The sequence below is a fragment of the Camelus dromedarius genome, chromosome 16 (assembly GCF_036321535.1).
Source record: "Camelus dromedarius isolate mCamDro1 chromosome 16, mCamDro1.pat, whole genome shotgun sequence".
Classification (NCBI taxonomy): domain Eukaryota; kingdom Metazoa; phylum Chordata; class Mammalia; order Artiodactyla; family Camelidae; genus Camelus; species Camelus dromedarius.
In genome coordinates, this window is record NC_087451.1 from 44827607 (window position 1) to 44855276 (window position 27670).

General features: G+C 47.7%; 1 protein-coding gene and 1 pseudogene across 2 annotated transcripts in view; one reads left to right on the plus strand and one right to left on the minus strand.

Annotated features, from left to right (window-relative positions):
* RAP1GAP2 (RAP1 GTPase activating protein 2) overlaps window positions 1–20641 on the minus strand; it is a 176889-nt gene extending 156248 nt beyond the window's left edge. The window contains exons 1-2 of one of the 2 annotated variants that reach the window (XM_010986413.3): window positions 20563–20641; window positions 13404–13520 (exon numbers count right to left, since the gene is read on the minus strand). In XM_010986413.3, coding sequence (XP_010984715.2) covers window positions 13404–13520; window positions 20563–20612 — 167 coding nt within the window. In that variant the 5' untranslated portion in view covers window positions 20613–20641. Of the gene's footprint in view, window positions 1–8649; window positions 8723–13403; window positions 13521–20562 lie in introns of those variants that run through there. The other variant, XM_010986412.3, reaches the window with a different exon arrangement.
* On the plus strand, window positions 20611–22049 carry LOC105094432 (large ribosomal subunit protein eL36-like; annotated as a pseudogene).
* Window positions 22050–27670: the final 5621 nt, after the last annotated feature.

Genomic DNA, 27670 nt, shown 5'->3' on the forward strand with positions numbered 1-27670 from the left:
TTGTATTAGGTATTATAAGTAATCTAGAGATGATTTAAAGTATACGGGAAACCTAAATGTCCATCAGCAAATGAATGTATAAAGAAGATTGGGGGGTGGTATATATATAGCATTACATATATACAATGGAATACTATATATATACTATATATAGCATTATATATATAATGGAATACTACTCAGCCATAAAAAAGAATAAAAATTTGCCATTTGCAATAACATGGTTGGATCTGGAAGGTATTATACTTAGTGAAATAAGTCAGACAGAAAAAGATGAATACTGTCATTATCACTTATATGTGAAATCTAAAAATAAAACAAAGGAATGAATATAACAAAACAGAAACAGATTCACAGATATAGCAAACAATCTAGTGGATATCAGTGGAGAGAGGGAAGGTGGGAGGGACAAGATAGAGGTAGAGGATTAAGAGGTACAAACTATATTTTATAATAAATTTAAATGGAATGTAATCTAAATTTTTTTTAATTAAAAAAAATTAAGTATAAGGCAAAATGGCATTGGCTATATGCAAATGCTATACCATTTTATAGAAGGGATTTGAGCATCACAGGATTCTGGTATCCTGCATGGGGAGGGGGCAGTCCTGGAACCAAAATCCCAAGGACACTGAGGGGTGACTGCTTATGTGAGGCTGGAGCAAACAAGTTACAATAAGTCTCTGAATGGAAGGCAACAGGCTAACTAAGATGTTCAGGGCCATATTGTTCAGGGGGTGAGATTAAAGATTATGAGTTTTTTCTTCTCTGTGCTTTCCAGAACTTTCTAAGTTTTCTGAAATAAGCAGGCCTTACTTTTATAATTAGAAAAACACAATAAACTTTAGGTAAAACACTAACAAATAAAAGGCAGCAAAAGGAAACAAGAAAGAGGCTAGGCCCAGTGTTATAAAATAGTTGTTCTATCACAGGCACTGGGTGTGAGAACCACCTGGGGCTTGAATAGCGTGCATTTAAACCCCAGCCCATGCTGCTTGCAAGCAGTGTGACATTTGGCAAGTTCCTCAACCTCTCTGTGCTTCCAAATGGACTCTCCATCTATAAAGTGGAGATACTACTACCTCATAGGGCTTTTAGGAGGGGTAAATGAGTTAATATGTGTTAAGCCCTCAGAGCAGTGCCTGGCACAGACCTGTAGGCCTGTTTGCCAGCACAAGGGGTAAAATTTGGATCTCATTGTTCTGGGGTGGGGCCAGGGAATCTGCATCTTTAACAAACTCCCCAGATGATTCTAATTCAGCAAGAAACACTGGAATGAAACCCACCACGATACTGCCATTATCTTTGGTGGCCCTAGAGTTATATGTAGGAAGGCTTGGGCACTAGGAGCTGTCTGAAGGGGATTTTCACTAAAGGAGATTACAAAGACAGCTCTTTGCTCTCCCCCATTCAGCTGGGTCACCCCCAACCCTCCCCTACTACCACAGAGCCCCATCTGCATACTTCCTGCACCAGATGGGTAAGAAAGTGGGAATCAGCACCCTCTACAGACAAGTTTGGGTAATGCAAGGAGGAAAAGGGCATCTTGCTTGTATTTCTAGGATGGCAGACATATTGCCCCCTGGCAAAAGGGATTGAGGGATGGAGGAATTCTCTGTATCACAGGAGATAAGCAGCAACCACCTGGTGTCAGGACACATGGGTTCCAGCCCTGAATCTGATTAAATATAGCTGTGGGGAAATCACTTAAACTGTCTTTGCCTCACTTTGTTCATCTGTAAAGAATAACTGCCATCATTTCTTGATAATCTCCCATGAACGTGTTGTGTCATATTTTTTATTTCATTTAATCTTTACCACCACCATCTTCTCCATCCTAGGGAGGAAATGGAGCCTCAGAGAGCTTAAGAGACTTGCCCAAAGTCACAAGGCTGGAAGGTGACAACAGCAGAATTCAAACACAGAGCCCTGCTTGTAACAGTTCCTACAGGGAATGAGGGCAGTGCTGATGTGAGATATGGCCAGGTTGGGCTCCAGCAAACCCTGCAGTTCTCCCTGACCCCCTGCCAATGCCCAGCTGAGGAGCAGCCCCAACCTGGGCCAGGACGAGTAAACCCTGAGATTCCTCTCCAGGCCTGGCAAGCCAGGCTGGGGAGTCACTCATCTGGCGGATGAACACTGACTTAGGTGGAGGCAGGCAGGAGGTACAGAGGAGAGGAGGGGGCTCCCTTGGACACTTAAAGGAGAAAAAAAAAAAAAGGCCTGCAGCTCAAACAAGTATGTTCATGATTCATTTATCCTAACTTTCCTGGATAAATGTGGATTCCTCATGGGATCTGCTCCACCCCACGCCCAGAGGAATACTGCTGGAGCCCCAGCTTCGTGGCATCTCCACCAACTCTGCCCCTTGCCCCTTTGAAGGGAGCAGGGCTGACTTAGAGTCACATAACAAATGGAGACAGATAAGGCCTTTTCCAGGGGGAAGGTACAGCTCAGTGGTAGACAAGTGCTCAGCATGCACAAGGTCCTGGGTTCAACCCCCGGTACCTCCATTAAATAAATACATGAAAATAAACCAAATTACTCAATAAATGAAAATAAACCTCCCCCCACCAAAAACTCTGTCCTTAAAAAAAAAAAAAGAGCAAAGAAAAGAAAAGGCCTTTTCCACTCAGGGTCCCCTCTTCTCTCCCCATTACCATCCCTGCCCTCAGAAGGACTCTGCACAGGGAGATGCATCCTGTATTACATAAGACTTAGGGGTGAGGAATTGGGGCTGGAACCTGCAGCTCAGTGAAAACCTGCACCAATGACTCACCTGAGGTCAAGGGGATCCGTGGGTGGAAGTGTAGTCACCACTAAAGAAATAACCCAATGAGTATGAAATAACCCAATAATACTGATGATGTCTCCATTTTATAGCTGGAGAAATTGGGGCACAGAGAGACTAAGTAATTTGCTCAAGGTCACATTCCCAAGAAGTGGCTGTGGCAGACTGTATGTTCCAAAGATGGCCCCACCATCCCACAATATAGCCCCCATCCCACATGCCCTTCTCACCCGTGACATTAACACCCCTCCATTACGCGGTGGGGTATATGTTCCCTCCCCTTGGATCCATGTGGATCTGTGACTCTAGTGGACGTGCTGCTCCAGGGCCAGGTAAGAAAAGGCGAAATAGCTTCTGCCTGGCTCTTTCTTGCCCCTTAACCCAGCCAACAGGCTGTGAGGAAGCCCAAACTAGCACACAGTGGGGGCACCCCTGAACAGGAACCAAGGGAGCTGGCCCCAGAGCTGTGCTTCCGGCCACCTCACAGTGGTCCCTGCTGCGAGAGACGGTATAGAGGAGAGGTACAGAGCTTGGGTCTGGAGTCAGCTCTACCTTTGTATGTTCACTCATTCATCCATTCATCAAATGTTCATCTCATCCCTATTGTGTTTCAGGCTCTCTATTAGTGCTGAGAATATTTCAGGGAACAAGACAGACAAATCCCTGCTCCAGGGGGACTGATGGGTGGGAAGGTGGAGAATAAGAGAGGAATAACTTCACCCAGGTATTTACAGTAAGGTAATAGGATCCAAATAGGGTGGGTGGGGAGCCCTGTTTAGAGGACATGATCTGAGTCGGCCTCTCTGAAGGGGACACTATAAAGATACAATGGATGTAGCTTTGTGAAGAGCAGAGAGGACAGCAGCATGCGTCAAGAGCAGACCTGGATTCATGTCCTGGCTCCACTACTTACTAGCTGTGTGGCCTTGTGGAAGTGAAGCAGCCTCTCTGAGCCTCTACTTCCTCATAAGATGGGGATGCTTTCAGAACCCACCTTAGAGGATTGTTTTGAGGAGCCAAAGAGCTAATATGTATATCGTGTGAGTCCAGGGCCTGGCACAGGAAGAGCACCACAAATTTCACAGAGGCCAAGGCTGCCAGTGGGATGCCTGGAGTCCCAGAGACCATTCTGCTTCTGGTCAGAAACCATGCCGGGCATGGCTACAAAGAAAGAGAATATGGATGGTGGAGGTGGGGGAGGCTTCCCATTGCTGCACTGGTGCCCAAGCCACGGAGGATGGGTCAAGTGGATGGGGGTGCACACACTTCCCTGAAGCACGCTGACACATAGCCTGGCTTCCACCCACCCGCTGCAGCCCTCCTGACTCATCTCCTCAACTCAGGGTTCACCCACCCATCACTCTTGACTCAGAGCTTGAAGGATGTGGCTGGAGATTGGACTGGTTGTCCCTCCCCAGGGCCTACCCTCATGGCAGTGGGCACCCACACAGCCAGTGGGGGAGAAGCAACTTCCTCCAGGCAGAAAGAGGGAAAGGGACAGGGACAGGAATCCTGGAGAGAGGGCAGAGCTGGGGAGGGCAGAAGACTCAGGGGCCTCAAGGGCCAGGAAATCCTGCCCTTGAGGGTAAAATATCACCTGCCATCAGACAGGCACACCCTCGAGGACCCTGGAGAGCACCTGGTGGATAGCCAACACACATACCCAGGGAGAAGAACACGAATAAGCCAGAGAACATGACAATGCACCCAGAGACATGCTCAGAGGACCACAAGTAACCACCGGAGATGTACAGACACTGATGCAGCAACATGCCCTGCAGGGACACACGCGCACAGAGGCGCACACACATACATACAGGTGTACCTTACTGTGCCTGACTGCCTGTTACTCCCCTCCAGCTCTTGCTCAGTACCAGTCGTCTAATTGGCAGGGTCCCCAGGTGCCCATGCCTGATGCCATCTGCTGACCCAGACCTGGCAGGTCCCAGCCAGCACCCAGCATGAGGCAGGAAGGAGGCGGACAGCCCTGGATCTGAACGAGGGAAGGGGGTGGGACACCAGCCGGCCCTGAGAGCAACCTGCAAGTCCAGAATCGGAGGCAGGTTTCAGGTTGAGTCCTGCAGAGCACAGTCCTTGCCTTGGTGTCCCACCTGCTGTGGGAGCCCCAAAGGCCATGTTGCCTCCTGAGCAGGTGGAGTGGAATCCCCTTATAACTTATCTGGAAGCCCTGAAGGGTTGTGGTAAACAGAGTTAAAAAAAAAAAAACAAAAACCAACACAAGTGCAGCATGGCAGACTAAAATCAGACATGAAGCAGAACTTCCCACCAGAGAGGTGCCAAAGCATTGTAAGAGGTGTGGGCAAGAAGAGAGTGTCATCTGGCTCTTTAAAAAAGGAGGAGATGGATAGCTTGGCATCACTGATTTTTTTTATTATTACATATTTTATTTTATTTTATTTTTGTAGGGGGAAGTGATTAGTTTTACTTATTTATTTATTTTTAGAGGCAGTACTGAGGATTGAACCCAGGACCTTATGTATGCTAAGCAGGCACGCTATGACTTGAGCTATACCCCCTCCCACCTTGATTTTTTTTTTTCTTTTTACTAAACTTACTAAAAACAAAAGGAGTCCCAAATTGCAGAGGTCAGGGGAGTCTTTAAATGACTAAAAACAGTGGCTGCTGCACCGGCCCAGCCTAGGCTGAATGTGACCTTGCCTGAAGGCAGAGGATGGACACCATGACCTTTGTATTGCCAGCCTGAACTGCCCCTGCACAAGCAAGAGGCAGCTGAATGCCTTCCCCACTGTACGACCTCCCCCTGAGGAGCGGAATGTTGCTCAGAGATGGGAAGGGGTAGGGAGACAAGGGCCACCGTGGTACCATGGCAACCAGACTTGGCGGATGCACATCCTCGACTTCTCCAGTCACCACTCACAATAGGACCCAAGTGTCTGCAGACAGTACCTCACCTGCCAAAGTGAGTAGTGGCCCAGGAGAGGCAGGCGTAGATGCATTGGGGTAAAGGAGAATGAAAGGGCTTATAGGTGCTGTACCCTGAAATATGATGCTTGCCCCAGTGCATGCCCTAGGACTCCCTAACTCATCCTCAACCACTGCAGTCTCTTCCCCCATACCACCCCATTGCTCTCCCACAGGCCCAGCCTGTTCCCACCACTGAGACACCTCCAGTCCCCAAGCACCAAGGCTGCCCGACTCACCCCACAACCCTCATTCCAACATCATTCTGAGCCACCCTCTGCCAACTTGCTCTCCCCTCCTTTCCTATTCTCCATTTTCTCTCCCCTCCCCACCCACCTGTCCTGTCCTCCCCACTGTCTGTAGCCCAGACCAGTGCCTGCGACCATCTGCCAGCTCCAAACGCCAGCATCCATCCTCTCGCCACTCTTCCCTCGAGCACCTGCTCCCCTCGCACCCTCTGCCCACCCCAGGGCTCCCATGTCCTCCAGGACACACAACCCAGGAAGAGGCACTTATGAGCAGCTGGTTCAGGGGCAGGGCATTGCTGGCTCCAGTTCACAGACAGCGAAACAGAACCGTTCAGAGGGTCTGGGAGACTGGCCACAGCTGCAGGAGGAACTGACCAGGCCAGGCTTCTGGCCCTTAAGCCCCAGACTCTCTGACCAGGAAGGGGGGTCTTTAGAGGTCACCTAAACCAGCCTCCTCCTCTACTTGTGAATGAATATCTGAGCCACCTAGAATATGCTGTGTTCCCAAGTATATGGAGCCTTCGCTGTGGATCCATTGCCATGTTCAAAAATTTAGTAAGTATCGTATTTAACACCCACAACCAGAATAGGAAATTGAGGCTCAGAGAAGATAGGTACTTTGCCCAAGGCCACGCAGCGTCGGACAATTTAGTGCGCACTTCAAACCTTCTCAGCCCCACCTCTTACTCCAGCCACTCTGCAACAACCAGTTCCCCTCAGGCTTCAAACAGCAGCTTTCAATGCCACGTGGCAAGGCTTCATCAAGGACCAAGCGGGCCTTCTGTGAAGCCGCAGTGTGTGACGCCCACACGAACCCCCAAGGATGGGACAGCTGATGGATGAACACTTCCCTGTTTCTCTCCCCAACAGGGCAGATAATGCTCCTCAGGGAACCACCCAGGACAGAGCAGGCGTAATGATGAAAAGGATGCTTGCTCATGCTTCCTTCTTTTTTCATTCCTTCATGCCCCTTGCCTCCACCCTTGTTTCCAAGTAAACCTCTCCGGTTCTGCTTTGGAGGAATACTGGTGGAGACACAGCGGGTGAGTCATGGAGCTGCAATTCGACCAGGTCTGAGTGACAACAGAGCCTTCACGCTCAACCGTCATGCTCTGCTGTGCCACCATCCATGCCAGGGTCCCCTTCCCTCAAGGTTTGAGTCATTCTGAACCAGAGTGGCTCAGCCACACTTGATGCAGACAAGGTGATAGGAAAGAGGGAGAAGAGGGTGTGAGGGTGCTGGCAGCAGGAATGTCATCTTCTTTGGAACCGAGGCCACCTCCAGACAAACTGCATCAACACCCTGGGCTACGCAGGCTGAGTAGGAGTCCCAGAGAGACGTGCCCTGGCCCTGCGCAAGTTTAGCATCTGCCTCTGCTCAGAAACTTGGCGACTCCAAGTCCCCCATTCCATCCCATCTCCCCACACCCCACCCCACCCCCACTCCTCAAGATCTTAAAAGGGAGAGGGACCTAACGTAGCTTCCAGAAGCCAGAGCAGCCAGATATAGCAGATGCTCACTCTGCTAGACTCAGAAAACTCAACACACATGCTTGGAGGCAAGGGCAGAGCCTCCTCCAACTCCTGCCCAAGTGGCAAAGATGTGCTGGGACTTTCCTGGGGGAAATCACTGCTGGGGACCTCAGATGCCCTGAGTCACTCCCAGCCTACCAGCCCCAGGCAGCTGTGCAAGCTCTCTGTTTACTCCTCATCCTGCAGTAGGAAGAAGGGGGGAAGGGAGTGCCTTCTCCCCTCTCCATGGGAAACTGAGGCCCATGGGGCTTGAGGGACAGCCCCAGGGTCACAAAGCATGAAAAGAACCGGAGAGCTGTGGTACCCAGCCCAGGACAACCCTATAATTCCCTATGAAGGCTGCTCTGATGGGGGCCACTCAACAGAGGCAGATCCCAACATTCAGAGCCCAAACCCCACTTGCATATAAATGCCCTTTGGTTTGTTAAGAAGGGTGTAGAAGGAGCCATAGAAAACAGATGAGGAGAAAGAAGGATGTCCCCCCACAACCAGCCCCCAGGTCCAGATATGCTGTATGCCCTGGATCCCCACCCAGAGCAGGCACCCCCACACTCATCCACCCAGGGCCTCCAGAAATGAGCATCAGGCTGAAGACTGGTCCTGCCCTAAAGGTCCACCAAGGCCTCTCAGACAGCGCCCCATCGTACCAGCTCCCCTCCCTGCAACAGGCACAGGTTGGAGTGAGGATGGGATGGGGTTTACGCCCTCTGCCCTCTCGGAAAAAAACAGACCAACCCAGCCTAGCTACAGGGTCCTCCTGGGGGTCCACCTGTAAACATTTCACCTCTGACCTCCACCTCAATCAGCTTCTCCAGCCAGACTTTGACAGGGGCTGAGCAACAGCTCACTTACGCGTACACACCCCATACATGATGTGTGTGCGCCATGCCCCACCCGCATGGATTTCTGAGGACAGTCACCCCACCTCCCAAATACAACCCATTACGCGGGACTGACTGCTCCGTGGAATCGCAGCACGGGGCTCACTCTCGTCCACACGGGCTGATTTCTCTTTGCAAACAAATGCAGTTACACTCACAACATATACCCTAATTCCACGTTCAGTGCCACCCTGGACTCGCGTCTTGATTCCGGCTGACTACGGGATTACCACCCAGCCCGGAACCCGCTAACCTTCTGTGACGCCAGCTCCAGGGGCTCACTCCACGACGTGGAGTGAATGGCAACAGTCAGCCGCCGCGGTTCTCCCCGCCTGTGCGCCCGCATTGGCGGCGTCCCCCGTCTCCATCCGGCCGCAAGCCCCCTCCTCCTCGGCGGCGGGTAGCCCTGGCCGCCCGCCCCGCCGCGTGCACCGTCACCGCGACGCGCACGCGCGCACCCCGGCCTCCGCTCGCCCGGCACAAAACAGTCCCCCCGCCCGCCGCCGCCGCCGCCGCCGCCGCCGCCGCCGCCACCGCCACTGCCCGGACACCTGGCCGGCCCGCCCCAGCCGCCGGAGCCTCACACTTGCCTCCAGAAAGCCCGCGCCCTGCGGAGGCAGGGCGCTCCTGCCACTCCACGCGACGCCGCTGCAGGGGTCCTCTCCCTGGTCTCAGCGGTGCCCACCGGGCTCGCCCAGCACCGCTGCGGGAAAATGGGGGAGATGGAGGGGCGGGCATGCGGGGCGGGAGAGGGCGCAGGGACGAAATGGGGGAGGGGAGCAGGGACGGCGGGTCCGGGGCGCGGCGCCCCCGTGGGATGCTCGCGTCACCGCCGCCAGGGGACTGCCCGAGGCGGCTCCTCGGGAACAAAGGCGCGGGGCGGGGCAGGCGCGCCCAAGGGACCAGGGAATGGAGGAGGGGGCAACCCATCTGCCACAGAAGTTCCTGGAGGACGGGGCCCCCAAGCCAGTGGGGAAGGGAGGTGCGGAAAGATCTGCGGGTTCCTGGTCTACTGAGGAAGACACTGGGGCTCTCGTCAGCTCTGCGTGAGTGGGACTGCGGAGGGGGTACAGTGCTTTCTGGACTTGGAAGTGGCAGGCCTCAGGGACTGCCAGAGCCCTTGAAATTGACCCTGCCTTGGACCTAGGAGCCTGGAGCTTTCATTCATTAACGACAGACATCCTCCCAGCTTCTGCCAAATCAAGGATCCTGAAATTGAAAGGGTTGAAGGCAGGAAGGGTGGGTGCCCTAGGGAGCCTTTGGGATGCTTGAGTCTCTTCCTCCTTAACCTCCAAAGGAGGGCAGCCTCTGAATATGGCTTGCACACCTCAGTGGTGGGAAGCTCACTCCCTCAGGGGACAGCCCACGCTGTACTCAGGCAACTCTAAATGCTAGAAAGCGCTTCCTTTAATTGCACAGAAATCAGCCTCCCTTCCATCTGTTGGCCAGGGCCTCAATCTGCTCTGGCCACAATGATGTTCTGCTTCTAGAACATAGGTAGGGCCTTGTAACTGCTCTTCCCCCTCCATCTCCTGTGCCCCTTCCCCGGCATTTATTCAATACCCCTCACCAGCAGCTTCTCCATATGGTTGCCCCCTTGTGTTCTTCAGGACTCAGCTCAAATGTCACCTGCTCAGAGAGGACATCTACCTCTTCCAACGTCCCCACACACCCACTGGTCACTCTTTATCTGTTGCCCTGTTTTAGTTTGTTCAGCACTCTGATTATCTCAGGAAATTTTCTTGCCTATGTCTCTGTAGCCTTTCCCTCTAGAACGTGTGCACCATGGAGGCAGGACCCTTGTCTTCCTTAAGACAAGACACTATAACCCCAGGGCCTGACGGGAGAGGGTGGAAGGAAGAAAGGAAGGCAGGTGGCCAGCCCACCCTCCAAGTCCCTACAGCAGCCTGGCCCATCACCTCAAATCACAACCCACTCAGCCACTCAAGGGTATCATCTGGCACAGTTTTAGCAGGAGGACGTGCTCAATCTCTGTCCACAACGTAAATGAGGAAATGACGGAACATTCCTCTTTGTCTGAGACTCAAAATTGCAGGACCTTCCCTCCCCAGCTCTAGACTCTCTGCCCTGAGCTCTTGCAGCCCCAAGATGCAAGCATTTTCTTAAAACATGGAGCCAAGCTGCTAGTCAGCTAGAACCTGTCAGATAGCTGTTTGCATCGCTCTATTGCCCAGGTACAGACAGGATTGGAGGCCAAAACAGACTTCTCCTTTATTTTTCTTTTTTTTTCAAATGGAATTAACTGGGGATTGAACACAGGACCTCATGCATGGTTCTACCACTGAGCTACACACACCTCTTTATTTCTATTAAACTGTACCATCTAGACTTGGACCTGGAACCCAGCCTCCAGGGCACTTACGGTCCAACTCTGCCACCTTGCCCATTGGGCAATGTCACCAGCATGCTGTCCACATCCTCCCTCCCCAAGTCGCTCATGAACAGATTCAGTAAGGACAGCGCACTCATCAGCCTCCCAAGATGTGCCACCCCCCCCAGCCCACATTCCTCTGTGTCACTTGCAAGGCTTGGATGTGAAGACAAGAACAATTCTTGCTGAAACTCAGAACTACTGTCTCCCGCTTTACCACCCCCAGCCTTCCTTCTAGTCTAGAAAACTAATCAGAAAATCAAATCAGCTCCCTCCAGCAGGATGGCTTCTCAGGGAATTCACTCACTGCTGCTGATCCTCTACCTCTTCCTTTTCTAAGTGCCCTCAAACCATCTCTTTAATCATAGACCCTGAAACCTGACCAGGACTGATGCTAAGCTCACTTATTTATGATTTGTGGACTTATTTCCCCTCTATAAAGATAAAAATTACCTTCACCATCTCCCATTTTGGGGCACATGTCTTATTCTCTGAGAGGCAGTGTGCGTAGTGGTTTTGAGCACTGCCACTTACTCTGTGCCTCAGCTTTGTCATCTGAAAAATGGGGAAAACACTAGTACCTAGATCATAGCATTGATACTAAGATTAAATCAAGTTATGCCTGCAAAGCATTTATAACATGACACATAATAAACACACATAAGAAGTTAGTACTACTTTTGTGATATAAGAGTAATAGTTAATTTTTTGAGTGCTTAGTCACGGAGCTATGGCAGCCTCCTCTTCAAGGCCCCCAGGATGTAGCCTTCCCAAAAGCTGAAGTTATTTCAAATGGCTTCATCCTCTTTTATGATTGCTTCCTTCACCCACAGACTCAGCCAGGCTCCTGTGACTCTGAAGAGCATTCTTGTTCTTTGGCTCAAAAGAGGTTAGCCGCAGGCCACCTGCATGAGCAGAGGTCTCACCCTCCTCTTCTTTTCTTGCTGTTATCTTGGGCAGGTGCAGCTAGCCACTCTCAGTCTTGGGGCAAGCCTCCCTTCTAGCCTTTCTACATTTGTCCTTCACCTGGTACGTCTATAATGAGCTCCTTCTCTGGGCTAGGACCCCGGGCTGCGGCAGGGAGCAAGATGGAAAAGCCCTGCCCTCATAGAGCTCACATTCCAGGGAAGCCACAGACAATGAACAAATAAGCAAATAAGATAATGTCAGGTAGTGGTGAGAGCTTTTAAGGAAAGGAAAGGAGGTGAGGGAGAAGCTGCCTTATGTCAGATGGCACTTGGCCCACGATAGGGCTTTGCATGCTGCCTGAAACTAATTCCGATCGTGTGCCCTTCATGTCAGTCTCACTAGTGTGCTCCCAGGGCAGCCTCCTTCTCTGCCCCTGCAAGCATTCACAACTGGACACTCAGAATCACATGGCTGCACCCTTCCTGATACTCTTGCCTCAAGCTCTAGGGGGTTTTCATTCAGTCTTTTCTCTCAGTTATTTGAAATCTACCCTCTGGAGTTAAGGGCTCTGGTCTGACCTCCCATTTCCTGAATACCAAGAGTTCCCAGGTGGCCCGAGTCTCCTTTCCTGGGGTTCCTGTCACTTCCACATCATCATTCAATTAATTCTTCCTCTTTGGGCAGAACTGGATCCAAGGTACCTATTCCCCCGACTGCTTCCTGTACCTTCTGAAATTGTCACTGGGATACGAGGGAGCAGATGCACTGCCCTTAGCTGAATAGGACTCCTGGCAGATGTCTAGGAAAGTAAAGTCTCCCATCACTTCTGAACCTTACTCCTGGGGCCAGTCTGGAAGCTGCAGTAAGAGCATCATCCCTGTTCTCTAGCTGGCCAGCACACGGTGTACCCCCCAATGCCATCACTTCCATCTTCCTGTATTCAGCTACCCCTGGGAAGAAAAACCTGTTCATCCTTGGCATCAAGGGTCCTGCTAATTAAATCTTTCTTTCCTTCCTTTCTTTCTTTTTTCTTTCTTCCTTCCTTTCTTTCTCTCTTTTTTTCTTTCTTGTTTTGTTTTTCTTTGGGTCCTGCTAATTTAGAAGCTGGTGTAAAGAGGTTCTGATGGGGAAAATGGGAAGAAAGGTCAGAGTCTTGTCTAGCAGAAGCCTTGGAAAGGGATGTGGCAGCAGCAGGGCTCCCAGGATACCTCCACTGAGGCTGCTAACACTGGTCATGTCTGTCCACAGTGTGGAGGAAGGGTGGGCAGGAAGGAGCCTGGGAGCAGGAATCTGAGTGCCCCTCACTCGGACAGCTGGGTTCTCTGGTATTGTAGAGCAGAGAAACAAGGAAGGAAGGGCTGGCTCTACCCAGGTCAAATTTGCCCAAGAAATTTGCCAGCCAATCTCCCTCTTAAAGAGGAACCAGCTGATGATTTCCAGGCATCATTTCACTTGAGAGTCATGATCTTCCTGACTGAAGGCAGGGAAAATATGGTCACACCCATTTTACAGAAGAGAAAGAGAGGCAGTGAGTGGCCTCAAATCACTCAGTGCATTCTAGGCTGGACAAGCACCCCAGCTGACAAGCTCAAGGACCCTAAGAGGCCTGACTCTCCACTGTGAGTTTAGGGACCAGTGTGGGGCTGGCTGAGTAAGTACCACCTGGAGGGGCCTGGACGCTGACCAAAGGGCAGTGGGTCCCTTACCTGGAGGGAGACTCAAGGTCGGCCCGGCTGAGAATGCGATGCTGCTGCGGGCTGTAGAGCCACTGGAAGGCTGTCAGTGTCCTCTCCTCGATTCTGAACCGCCCTTCCTGCACATACCTGTGGGCAAGACAGGAGAGAGTGAGGAGGTGGGCCAGCAGGGCTCTGCACGGCACCTTTGGGGAATTGGCCCTGCTTGGTAGAAAATGACAGATGAGAGGTACCTGTCCCCACATACCCCCTCAACTCATCTGCCAGAAAGCCCTGTTTCCGGAGGGCCACAGTTAGAATTCCTTGAAGAAGAGGCAGCTACAGGGAGCAGGTTTCAACTCAATAGGTGGAAAAACTTTCTAAAAGTGAGTTGTCTGAAGTTGAAGGGAGTCAGTTGGAAGGGGTGAGCTCTCTGTCACCAGAGGTGTGTAAGCAGAGGCTGGGCAGGGGAGTCAAGTATCAGACAAGAGTTCATTCTCTAAGCCCCTTACAGGAGTGAGACACTGGACTTCTCGATTTCACAGCAGGAGAAAGGCTGCTCTGGAGTGGAGGTCATGGGTCAGATGCCAAGATTAGATCTTCCAGAACCTCAAGGGTCACTCACAGGGTCCCAGTCACCCTCTGGATTGACAACCAGCCCAGAGCAAGGATCATAATGTCATTTGCAGCAACATGGATGGACCTAGAGATGATCATACTAAATGAAGTCAGTCAGAGGAAAACAAATATCATATGATATCACTGACGTGGAATCTAAAAAATTGACACAATCCCATCCCATTCTACGAGTTTCTATGCCTTTCCCCATCCTTGGGCTCCTCAGGACTCAGCCAGGAATGACATGCTCTGGCCATCTCTGAGGGATAAACTGACATCAGTTGCCTCTGAAGAGAACTGAGTGGCTGGGGAGCACTCTAACTGCTTTAGTGCTTTAGGAATTTGAACCGTGTAAATATGTGTTCAAAAAATAAATACCTTTTTTTTTTTAATTTGAGAACTCTGTTGATCATAAAATCTTAGGTCACGAGAACCAGAAAAACTCCAAAAGTTCACTCATCTGGTCCAGTGGCTTCATTCTACAGATGAGGACAAGGCCCAGAGTGGGCACAGGGTTTGCCCAAAGATGCTGGCAGAGCCACGGCCTGGTAATGATGCCTCCTCACTCCCAGGCTGACAGACCACAAATAGGGCTGTCCTTGACCCCTCTGTCACCTGACACATACAGGCCCCCAGGCTGAGGGAGGAGTAGGCTCACTCAGGAGCCATCCCCACCCAAATCCTCTCCCTACTCAGCACCCACCCCTGCCACTGAGTGGACCACAAACAACCTCAACCACAAGAACCACCTCCACCTCCTTGCCCCAGCCACCCCTCCCCTCCCCCACTCCCCTCCCCCAGAGGCAGGTGGAAGGGACTGCCCTCCACTCTTTGCAGGTGCCCTGACTTGGATTCCACAACCCAGGTTTAGATGAGTGATTTTTCCACTGTGAGCCCTGGATTCCTCATCTGCAACTCTGGGAAGGGCTGTTGAGAGGATTAAATGAGATCATGCTAGGGAAGCTCCTGTCACATGGACCTCATTATCGCCTTCCCTCGCCACCGTCCTCATCAGTCCTCACCAGTCATGGGCTTTGCCTGCTTCACCGATGACAGACACACTCACTCCTTGCACTCTCTCCTCCAAGCCTCACTGCAAATCCCTCAGAACTGGATGATCCCATTTTAGAGATGAGGAAGAAGAGGCTCAGGGGAGGGAATTGAACTTGTCCAAGGTCATACACATTCGGGAAGCAGCAAAGGCAGGCTTTCTTTGCACCTTCAGCCCCTGGTGTCTGGTCCCTTCTGGACACAAGAACACATCCTCTCCTGCCTGCTTACCAGCCCCCACTTCCCAACATAGATCTTGTCAGCTCCTCCACTGCCCAAAAAGGTTAGTGGCTTCCCACCACTTGTCAAATGTGCTCTGAACTGCTCAACTGAGAGGTGCAATTCTTCTCCACTTTGCTCTCCTTCAGCATTTCCAACCATTACATGCCCAACCCCCATCACACTCAATTCACGCATACTGACCCCTGCATTCCCGATCTGTTTGTCCTTCTCCAAACATGCCCTGCCTTTTCTTACCTGGGAGCCTTTGCCCAGGCTGTGTTCTGATCTCAGCCGCCCGCCCTCCCTCCATTGCATCCTGCCCTCCTGGGCCCCAACTGCTCAAACCACATCACCTCTAAGAATCCATCCCCAGCTCCTCCCAGAGGCAGCATCCGAAATGGCTCCAAGGTTCCAGGAATGTTTTGTTTTTTGTTTGTTTGTTTTTAATCTTGATCACAGCGTTGCTCTCTGCCTGCCTGTACATGAGTTATTTATGTGCCTGTCTGTCTCCTGGCTAGAGTGCAAAGACTGTCTGATCATCCCTGAAATCCCTGCAACACCCTCACCCAGCCCCCTGATCGACTGAGCCAGGCTGCCACAAAAAATCACAACAGCCAGTGATCAACTCCCTATGTGCTTGGGAAGCTTCTTCCACTGAATGCTCTGACACAGATTATCTCCATTAATGAATCCAATTTATGAATCTAGAAAGTGTATTTGCTGCATTGGACCTTATCGAATACAGGGGAAAACAGACCACCCATCCCCAGATATCTTCCCTATTATCCTGTCTTGTACCTAAAATTCTACTGAACAGCACATTGAAGGAGATTAAATACTGTAGAGGATCAACCTCGTAAGCCACTCTCAGCCAAGAACCAGCTTCTCAGATTATCCCTGCAAGAGTAGGAGTTAAGACCTGGGCATAGTCAGGGACATTTTGAAAGAAACAAGAAGAAAAGAGGAAGGGTAGGAGCTGCTCATAGAAAGAGACCCCCGGTTGTAGGGGCGGGTGACAACTCCAGAAGGATGCAACCCAACACCCAAAGAGAGAAGGGTCAGGCACTTTACAAGTTATACCTATTCTTCCCTTTGAACACTGGGGTAGTTCAGGCAGGCATTGAAACCTGAAACTTGAAAACATTTTGCTAAGTGAAAGAGGCTAGTCACAAAGGACCACATACTGTATGATTCCATTTATATAAAATGATGTCCAGAATAAGCAAATCCATAGAGAGAAAAAGTAGATTAGTGGTTGCTTAAGTCTAGGGGAGGGTGGGGTGGGAGGAAATGATGGAAGGGACTGCAAAAAACTATGAGATTGTTTTGGGGGATGATGAAAATGTTCTAAAATTGATTAAGGTGATGTTTGCACAACCCTGTGAATATATTCCCATTGAATTTTACACTTTGGGCAAGTTGTGTGGTACATGAATTCTATTTCAATAAGGCTGTCATTAAAAATAAATAAATATCTAACTGTGCATACTGATATAAATGAATGATTGTATAATTAAATCAAGGGGGAGGAAAGAGACAAGTCTTGTGTGCAGAAGAATTCCAAACAATTTATGTAACTACTCTGCCCTCAAGGAGGTGGACCACAGCTCCATTCTGCTTAGACATGGGCTTCACAGAGTAACTTCCTTCCAAAGAGTACACTACGGAAAGGGGGAGGGGAGTAACTTTACAGAAGAGAAGGCTGACAAACACTATCTCAGCCAGGTGATCCAGGTCGGCATCAACAGTGCTAAGCCATGTTGATAGTATGTACCCTCGATATGATGTGAAGACACTGGCATTCTATCCCTGTGGTCTTCCTCCCCGAAACTCACAACCCCAATCTAATAATGAGAAAAACATCAGACAAATCCCAGTTGAGGGACATTCTACAAAATATGACCAATACTCTTCAAAACTGTCCAGGTCATCAAAAACAAGTCAAGTCTGAGAAACTTACAGCCAAGAGGACTAATTACATTAATTACTAAATGTAATGTGGTATACAGGTGGAACCCTATAACAGAAAAAGGATATAAATCTGAATAACCTATGGACCTTTGTTAATAATAATACATCAATATTGGTTCATTATTATAATGAACGTACCAGACTAAACGTAAGATGCTAATCACAAGGGAAACCGGGTGTGGTATATATAGGAATTCTCTGTACTATCATCTCAATTTTTCTGTAAATCTAAAACTGTTCTAAAATATAAAATTTATTTAAAAAAATTAAAAAGACTAATCTCCATGATAAAGACCTCTTATAGATCAATTTGAAAAATGTATATGAGCAAATCAACAGGGATAAAAATGACAAAGGAAATGAGTAGTTTACAAAAATAGAAACATAAATGACAGATAAACATTTAAAAAACAACTTCTCTTACAAGTAAAGAAATGAAAATTAAAACAACAATGAAAAACCATTTTTCACCCATGACATGCGCCAAGATTTAAGTTCGTTAATTACCCGTGTGAGCAAAGTTGTGGGGAAGGTGGCAACTCACACATCACTGGAGATAATATAAAATGGTACAATTTCTTTGGAGATCAACTTGGAAGTATCTTTCACAATGTGCACGTTTTTACTCTGCAATATCACTTTGGAAAATATATCCAACCACCATATTTGCACATGTTTGCATGGGTATAGGTTTACTGCAGAGATGTTTGTAATATCAAAATATTCAAACTTCCCTAAAAAGTCATCATTAGAGACTAGATAAGGAAATTATGGTCCAACTCACAATGGAATACTTTACAGTCAGCAAAAAGAATGTTCTGGAGCCCTCTACACTGCTTTTCAAGTACTCACACAGCCTTAGCCTCTAGCCTCTGTGGGTTGCTTCTCCCAGATCTGAGCTCCACCATCAGAAACTGGGCAGGGCCCAGCACAGGCCCTTAGACATAATGGGAATGCTAAAAAAAATCATACATGTTTAATAATTTGAGCTGATGAACCCAACCAAATTCTAGTTTCATTTTTGGCACTTTATGGAGAGTTTGGAAGAGAAACCTCCAAAGCAAGAGCCATTCTAAAAGAATTAAGTACATATCAGATGTATTTGTTGTCCAGTGAATATTCACCACCCTCTCTTCCACTCAAAATTTTGTGGTTTGGGTGGAGCTAACCCCCCCCCCAGTTCCCATGGTGAGCACATGACCCAGCCTGGCCAATGAGAGTATTCCATCCCCTTGGCCACACTGATTGGCTGAGGGATGGCCATGGGACCCAAAATAGGCCAATGAGATGACATTCTGAAACTTTGGCAGAAATCACTGAGAAAGGTAAGCTCTCTTTCCAGGAGAGATGCTCACCTAGAGAGCTGCCTGCAGCTGCTGAGAGCCACCTTACCACCACAAGGGAATTAAAAATGGAACAGAGGAAAGCAACAGGGCAAAGAGTGTGGCCATTACCTGAATCCATTTGTGCCTGAAACATGGAAATTTCCTGGTAAACCAATCAATTCCCTTTTTCTCTTAAGCCAACTTGAACTGAGCAAACTGACTCAATCCTGGAACTAGGGCCCAGCCAAGGCTGACCATGCTGGGAAAGTGCCGTGGAGTTCAGAGGGTGTCTTGCCCTCAAGAGTGCTCCCTATCGGGCTATCTGACCACTCAAGTCATGTCTTCAGGATCTTCTCAGAGCAATGGGCTTTTTCACCCAGGAGTGAAAGGTGATCCAAAACCTAATTGAGGTATTAACAATGATTTATGCTTCATCATGGCCAGCCCAAAATCCAACTCAGCCAGGCAGCATCAGGCAGAGAGAGTTAGAGCAGGAATCCAAGCTCTGCCCCTTTAACACTCTTCCTGTTTCCTCCTCCATGAAGTGAGGGAAGGAATCAAACTGAGCAAACTCATCTGGGAGGTCCTGGGGTGGTGCCTCTTTTCCAGCGAGAAGGCACTAAATAACTCCCCACCAGCTCTTGGGGCTTTATCTGAAGAATGACTCCACTGCTAAATAATAATTTTGATTATTTGGACTTTGATTCTTAGCACCCTGGAAGGGTGGGGCTGAGCAGGCTGGAAACCCATTGACACCCTCCTGCTCTGACATGCTGAGATATTTTTAACAACGTGAACTTAGATGTGTGGCCAAGCCCTGTGTTCAGGAAATAAGCAAAGCAGAAGAGGAGTTAAGCTCCTGGGGAAGTCCTGAGTTCAAACTCTGACCCTATTACTTGCTTGCTGGGTGACCTTGATTAACTTTCCTTCTCTGAGCCTCAGTTTCCTCATCTATACGACGGAAGTGCTAAAACCTTCCTCTGAGTATCCCTGTGAAGAGTAACTGAATTAATGCCTGACTATGGTAGACACAGTAGGAAGTGCTCTGGAAACCAGGTTGCTATTATTGATATTATTGTTGTTATTTGTATGCAGGCTACAGAATGTACCTGGTGAGAAGTGTCCTGGAATGCTACTTCAGAGATGCCCCTGGTCCTGGTGTGGGTGAGATGCTTTGAGATGTGGAGAAGTCCCAGCCAGGCATTCTACTTTGATTCTTGGAGAACTTCCAGGGCAGGGGTGGGCTGAGCAGGCTGCCCTGCATGCTAAGTCCCACCAAGCAGAGTCAGGCCCCTGGCTGAAGCAGCCCTGAACATTCGGACACCGGGGACATGGGCCCAACCCAGGTGACTGACTCCTCTGAGATGTGTATGAAACCCTCTAGCCCGCAGTCTCGCAACCTGACACCAGCAGCTCTGATTTCCCGGCCTGGGCAGGGCTGCGGTAGGGGTTGTGGCAATCACCCACCTACACCGGGACCTCTTCCCTCACCTCCTAGGCCCCCTTCCCAAAGACCCCAACCCCGAAGTGCCTACCCCCGCGGGTACGAGGTTAGGTGGACTGGGGCATCTCCTTGAACAGGAGTTGAGAATTGTAGGTTGTGCCTTCTCGGGGCCAAAGTCTGTGGCCCGACCCCGAGCATCAGAAGGAATGGGGGTAGGCGGAGGCGCCCCATTGTACAAAGAAAAAACTAAGGTCAGAGAAAAGGTTAGTCGGGTAAACCGGCGATGAGTCTGAGGAAAACCGGGGTCCCTCCAAAGCCTGCCGTCAGAGACAAGGTCGAGGGTCCCAGCGAAGATCTTTCTGGAGAGCCACAAAGACCCGCCTGGGGACGCCGCATGGATGACCAGGCGTCCAAGCGCCTCTCAAACCCGGCCCCGCCGCCACAGCTCGAGAAGAAACTTCGGGCCAGCGCCCCTTCTCCTTCGCGCGCCCGGCCGGGCCTCACGCGCCGGGCGTACGAATTCGCGCCCGCACCAGGCCCGCGCCCCCCGGTGCCCACTCACCAGCGCACCAGCTGCCAGCGTTTCTCTCCTGGCGCCCGGCGGCCCGCCATGCCTCCCGGGCGGCGCCCACTCGCTGACCGCTGCGGGCCGCACGGCGGAGGCGGCTCCGGCAGCCGCAGGCCAGTGCTGAGGGCGCGCTCGGCGGCGCGGGGTCCGGCGGGAGGGGCGGGCACAAAGCGCCAAGCGATTCGGCCGGAGTACAGCAGGTGCAGCCGGGCCGTGCGCATCCCCCCGGGGCGGCTGCCAGCCCCGCCCCTGGAGCGGGCCGGGGCTGGGTCAGCGCGCTGCTAGCCGCTAGCCCAGACCGCAGCCTGTCCCCTCACTGCCTTCACTCCCGTCCTGCCTGCCCAGCAGCACAGCACAGCCCGTTCTTTTTGGAGCACTGAGTAAGGAGTCACTTTCTCCAAGTTCTACTGTGATGGAAACCTGACTTGCTGAGTGACTGGAGGGGATTCGCTTAATCCCGCTGTGCCTTACTCCCTTAAAACACCTGTTTCTACCTACCCCGAAAGTTATGTGTAAAAAGAAATTAAACTACGCCTCGTGCCTTAAATAAAAACTGATGGTCCGTACAGATTATTAAAACTATTTTAAGGTGACAGTAATTCAAACAGTATGGCATTGGCCCAGCATGCTGCCCAACCAGGCCTTCGACATTCTTTCACCCTAGGACGTTAATTGAGTTGAGCAGAGACCATCTGGCCTATGGCGTCATGGGAGTGTGCATCTCGAGCCTGGTTCAAAGGACCTGAGTTTTAGAAATGTTTATCAATATAGAGATTGTCTGCACATTGCACAGTGTCCTCCCAATCCACCTACCTCCCAATCCACCTAACACACCCTTTGCAGGAGAGAAGCTTATGCAGAGAGGAGAAAAACTGGGTCCCACTGTAGAGCCCCTGGGAGCTTACCTTCCCCATGGGGCCTGTGGGCCCATGCCCAGGAACACTGGAAAAGTTTCCAGGGGAATCCAAATGCTACTGACAGCTCTCATTATATCCATAGGCACCCTCCCCTTTTGTTTTATGTTCAACAAAAATCAAGATTACCGAAATCCTGAGAATCCTCATCTAGCTTTCCACTAGTCTCAACTAAAGAAGTGACCGGAGATATCCCAGAGCTCCATGCGGTGGAGGCCCTTCTGCCGCCGCAGCCATTGAAGCGCAGCCTCCTTGCGCTACCTCGTGGCCCTGGGCCTCAACAAGAGCCACCAGGAGACCAGGAAACGTGCGTGAGCCGAGGCACAGCCACCACCACGGGCGCCTCACCAAACGCACCAAATTCGTGCACGCGTGATCTGGGAGGTGCGCGGCTTCGCCCTTTATGGGCGGCGGGCCATGGAGGAGCTGCTCAAGGTCTCCAAGGACAAGCGGGCCCTCAAGTTCATCAAGAAAAAGGTGGGGACACACATCTGCACCAAGACAAAGAGAGAGGAGCTGAGCAACATCCTGGCCGCCATGAGGGAAGAGGCAGCTGAGAAGGACTGAGCTCCCTCCCCTCTGTGAGTGATAAAAACCTTTTCAAAAAAAAAAAGTGACAGGAAGCAATAGGGGAAGAACTTAACCAACACAGAAGCATCATCTAAAAGAAAACAGGGAAGAAGATACAGAGAAGACAGGTTGGCAGCTTGCCTTTGACCTTTAAGTGTAGTGTCTAGCATGAGGCTAGCAATTGCCTTTGACTATCCTTTCTTTAAGCTTCCCCAACATAATTAACAAAAAAACTGAGGAAACAGAATAGAAGGTCTGGAAATATATCCAAACTTGTGTATGTGTAATATAAGTATTTTATACATATTAGTGAGGGATATGGTGATGGGACAATTAGCCATTTACAGGAAGGGGAAAAACAAGTCCCTATTTCACATCACAAAATATTTTTCAGATGAATTATAAGTGTAAGTGTATAAATATATATAAAGGACTAGAAAAAATACATAGGTCATATTAAAATAGGGATGTATTTTTTTGAGCTTGGCGTCAATGACAGAAGCCATACAGGAAGAGATTAATGGATTTGACTAAAATAACAAATACTTAACCTTAGCACATCACAAAAGCACAATAAGCAAAATTAAAAGGCAAATGTCAAACTGGTTTAAAATACACATATCTGGGGAGCGGGAGGGTATAGCTCAGTGGTAGAGCACACACTTAGAATGCACAAGGTCCTAGGTTCAATCCCAGTACCTTCATTAAAAAAAAATAATAAAATAAAATATACATATCTTTATTTGTACTTCCATATTCATAGCAGTGTTATCCACAATAGCAAAGGGGTGGGAGCAACCCAAGTATCTGCTGATGGGTTAATGGATAAGCAAAATGTGACATATACATATGATGCAATATTATTCAGCCTTAAGAAGGAAAGAAATTCTGACACATGCTACAACATGGATGAACCTTGAAGATACGCTAAGTAAAATAAATAAGTCACAAAAGAACAATACTGTGTGATTCCAACTATATAAGTTACCTAGCGTAGTCAATACTATAAAGACAGGAAGTAGAATGGTAGTTGTCACGGTCTAGTGGTGGGGAAGGAAAAATGGTGAGTTACTGTTTAATGGGCACAGCGTTTTAGCTTTGCAAGATGAAAAGAATTCTAGAAATGTATAGTGGTGATGGCTGCACAACATGAATGTACTTAATGCCACTGAACTGTACATTTAAAAAGAGTTAAGGAGAAAGGGTATAGCTCAGTGGTAGGGCACAAGCTTAACATGCACAAGGTCCTGGGTTCGATCCCCAGTACTTCCATTAAAATAAACAAACAAACAAACAAACCTAATTACCTCCCCTCCAAAAAAACATTTTTTTAAGTTAAGAGAGCAAACTCCATGTTAAGTGTATTTTCCTACAATAAAAAATTAAAATGTTGAAAGTTTTTATTATAAAGGATATAATAAACACTCCTATAGAGAAATGGGTGAAGGACATGAACAAACAATTCAGAGAAGAAAAATAAATAGCTAACAGACACTTAAAAAAAATCAATCCTACTGGAAATTAAGTATTTGAAATTTAAAATGTGATAGTATCCTTTTACTTGTCAAATTTGGAACAGTTGGTTATTATTGTTGTTGTTAATTATCCCATGCAGAGTTTGTATGGAGAAGAGAATTAGGCTCTCCCTAACATAATTGAGGTCAGGGTACAAATTGGTACAACTATTGTGCATGGCAGTTTGACAGTATGATCAAAAGCCATCAGATGTGCATGTCTCTTGACTCAGTAATTTCTCTTTTTGGAATTCATCCTAAGGAGATAACTAGAAATGTGAAAAAAGGTCTTTGTAGAAGAACGTCCATTGCAATGTTGTTTGCAATAGAGTAAAACTGAAGACAACACCAAAATCCAATAGGAGATTATTAAGAAGCATGTCCATATGATGGGCTATTATACAGCTACTAAGAAAGCCATGACATTGACATGAAAAAAAATCTATATATATTTTGAAATGAAAAAAAAATGTTACCAAGTAGAACTAGTATATTTGTATATTTGTAGAAAAATCTGGAAGAACTACAGGAACATATAAAAAAATGATTTATCGCTGGATGGGTGAAGTTCTAATGATTTTTTATTTTATTATTTTTCTTACCCATATATTCTAATATGTGCAATAAGAAGAAATACAATAAAAGTCACTTTTCAAATGATTAAGCTACCAAGATATTCATCACATTATTCTGTTTATGACATTAACAAGTAGAAATAATCTAATTATCAAACAATAAGAAAATGGATACAGTACATTGTGGTTTATCCATACAGTGGAATAACACTCTGCAGCAGAAGAAAATTCATGCTATATTGCTGAGCTAAAAAGCAGACTACAAAATAAGAAACTAGTATATATATAATTAAGATTTTATATATGATTTTTTCATATATATTTTTTAATTGAAGTATAGTCAGTTTACAATGTTGTGTCAATTTCTGGTGTACAGCATAATGCTTCAGTCATACATGAACATACATATATTTGTTTTCATATTCTTTTTCACCATAAGTTACTACAAGATACTGAATATAGTTCCCCATACTATACATTATAAACTTCTTGTTTATCTATTTTATGTATATTAGTATCTGAAAATCTCGAACTCCCAATGTATCCCTCTCCACCCCCTTCCCCGCCGGTAACCATAAGTTTGTTTTCTATGTCTGTGAGTTTGTTTCTGTTTTTTTTTTTTTAGGTTACACATATAAGTGATATCATATGGTATTTTTCTTTCTCTTTCTGGCTTACTTCACTTATAATGACAATCTCCAGGTTTATATAATAAGATTTTTTTAATGCCAAATGTTAGGAGTTGTTATGACTGGGAGGTATAAATAGGAAATTTTGTTTTCATATCTTTGCTTATCTAAGTTTTCTACAATGAATAATACGAAAAAAAATTTTAATTTTAATACATAGGCATCGATTAGCAAATGAAACCATTTAATGATTTTTAGGAAATCTCCAAAATACAAGTGAAAAAAACACAATGCAGAACAGGGTGTCATGCTGTATGATGTCAGTGTCTTAAAAATGAAAAAAAAAAGTGTGTGTGTATGTATATATAGAATTTGTTAATGGTGGAAAACTTTGGGCAGAGAAGTTAAAAATGGAGGATGAGGAGGTTTTTTACTTTTTTAAGCATCCACATGTCTCACTTTTTTGAAGTATTTTTTAAAATTGTCTGGATAGTATGTATATAATTCTTTATTATCTGGATGGTGAAATTATGAGTTCTTTATTTTCTTCATCATAAATTTTAAAAACCATTCAAAAATAATGTATTTCAAACAAATAAAAGACAACAACCAACCACAAACAGCTAATTATCTTTAAGAAGTAGCAGGCATTGTGAAGACTGTACAGAAACATGGAAAAAAGAAGTTATGATGATTTAATGTGGGTGAAAAAAAAACAGTTATGCCATGAAGATGACTATGTAAATCATCATCCATATAAACATACTAGAAGGTAGTACACAAAAATAATACTAGTTGCACCAGGGCAGTAGAATTACAGGTAAATTTTTGTTACTGCATTTCCCAACCTTTCTGGAGTATAATTCTAATGCTTTGCTAATAAAACATAATATTAAAAAGAACTGGCTGAAGGAAGTGGTACATTTAAGGCAAAATGTGGAGCATTGTGTGTGGCAAAGCTAATATAAATTTAGGGAAAAATAAAGGAAAAAGGGAGAGACAGTTACCATGAGGTCATCAAAGATCCGGGGAGCTGGTTGACAAGGTCATGGAAAATGGTGTGAGTTGAAGGATTTCAGGCACAGGGAGTGGAAACTCTCAGGATCCCTTCAGTGAAGACTGTCAGATCAGGGTCTGATGTCTCTGCCCTAGATAGAGGAGGATGGGGGCAGGGTTGAGGCAGAGGGGATGTGTCTGAGGCTGAATTGTGGCCTAGTACACACACGCACAGTTCATTCCTGTTGCCATTCCAGTGGTTTACAAATGATCAGAGACACCGAAAGTCAGAGCTGAGATTTTAGAGACCATTTTGTCCAAATCAGCCATTTCACCACTGACAAGAGTGCAGCCTTGGCCCAGTTTGATCTTTCATAAGGTAAGCTGGCTAAGAGGCTTATCCACAGTAACCTCCGGTTGGATCTCCAGTCCCCAGAGCTCCCAATCCCTCCAGTCACAGCATCCCAAGGGACCCAGATTGGGTGGCTTTTGGGGTCAAAAAAGATGGCCAGGGTCTTCAAAGAAAAGAAGTTGTCCCTGTAACACTGTCACCTGCCTCCCTGTTTGGAGGGTCCTCGTGCCCACCAGAGCTGGACAGCAGCCTGGCAGAGAACAGCAAATAGGGCCCAAGCCAGCGAGGAAGGTTGTGCCAGAAATCTCCATCCAGAACCTTCCACAACTTTCTCCACTCTGCTTGTTGGGAAGTCAAACTGTACAGGCAGTGTCAGTGAACTCCCTTAACCTCTGGCTTCTGGCTGGGATTGGCTGGAGGAGGCACCATCAGGGGATTGAAAGGCAGAAGAGTGACGATAGGATATTTATTCCTCAGCTCCCTCCCCGCCAGGTTCCCGTGGGTCAGGTACTTCTTTTTAAGGAAAGTTACAGCTCCTGCCAGGTAGCCCTCTCCCCTACCCATCCTTTCTGAGTTCCTGTAACAACCTTCTTCTCTTGTTCCAAGCCTAATGATGGTAACAGCTCTGCCTTATACTTTTTTCTTAAACTCTACCCACAGCCTTGTAGACAGTCCCTTAACCCTCTTCAAATGATTCATTTCAAATGTGCTGTCTGTTTCCTGCCAGGACGCTGAAGAATGCAGAGCTGTTACCTAAACAGAACTCAGAAAGTCAGGATTCCAAGCTAAAGAGTCAGAGGGAACCTCTAGGCCTTCTCTGACACCCAGACCTCACTCTCCCAGCTGGCATTCAAGGCTCTTACCTTCCTCTAAAGCTTATGACCACTGTGGGTGCCTTCTGCCACCGCTGGAGTCACCTCCTCAATGAGGGGCCTGATGAAGCCCACCTCTGGCCTCAGTTGGGCTGGGGTTTGAATCCTGGCTCTGCTACTTAAGTTGGGTGGTGTCAAATTTAATCTCTCTTGAGCCTCATTTTCTCCACCTGCAAAAGGGAATAAATCTTTCCAACAGGATTTCTCTGAAGTTTCAATGAGATTATGTGGGTCAAGTGTTCAGCTCAAAATAATATACACTTAGTTTTCTTTGACTGGGTTACAAGTTTAATTTTGAAAATAGAAATAAAAATTTTTAACAGTATTTAGTAGATGGCCTGGCATTTAGAACCTGCTTAATAAATGTTAACTGTTATTATTATCAACATCATCATCTGCAATATCATCTCCATATGTCATAATATGCCTCTGATTCTCCCCACATCAGGTAGAGTGCCATGCACTCAATATGACTTTACTCTGTGTATTGACTGTTTGATTATTAACTTCCTCAAGGAAACACTCCTAAGTCTCCTTGCTCACAAATCCAGGCCCTAGCGCTGCCTTTACTTGGTGATCTTTCAGCTCTTTTGGTTCATCCTCTTCAGTTATTCCTTGGGTGCTTTTGTGCATGTCTTTTGTTCTCTTATATGTGGATCTTTTTCAAGCCAAGGATGTTA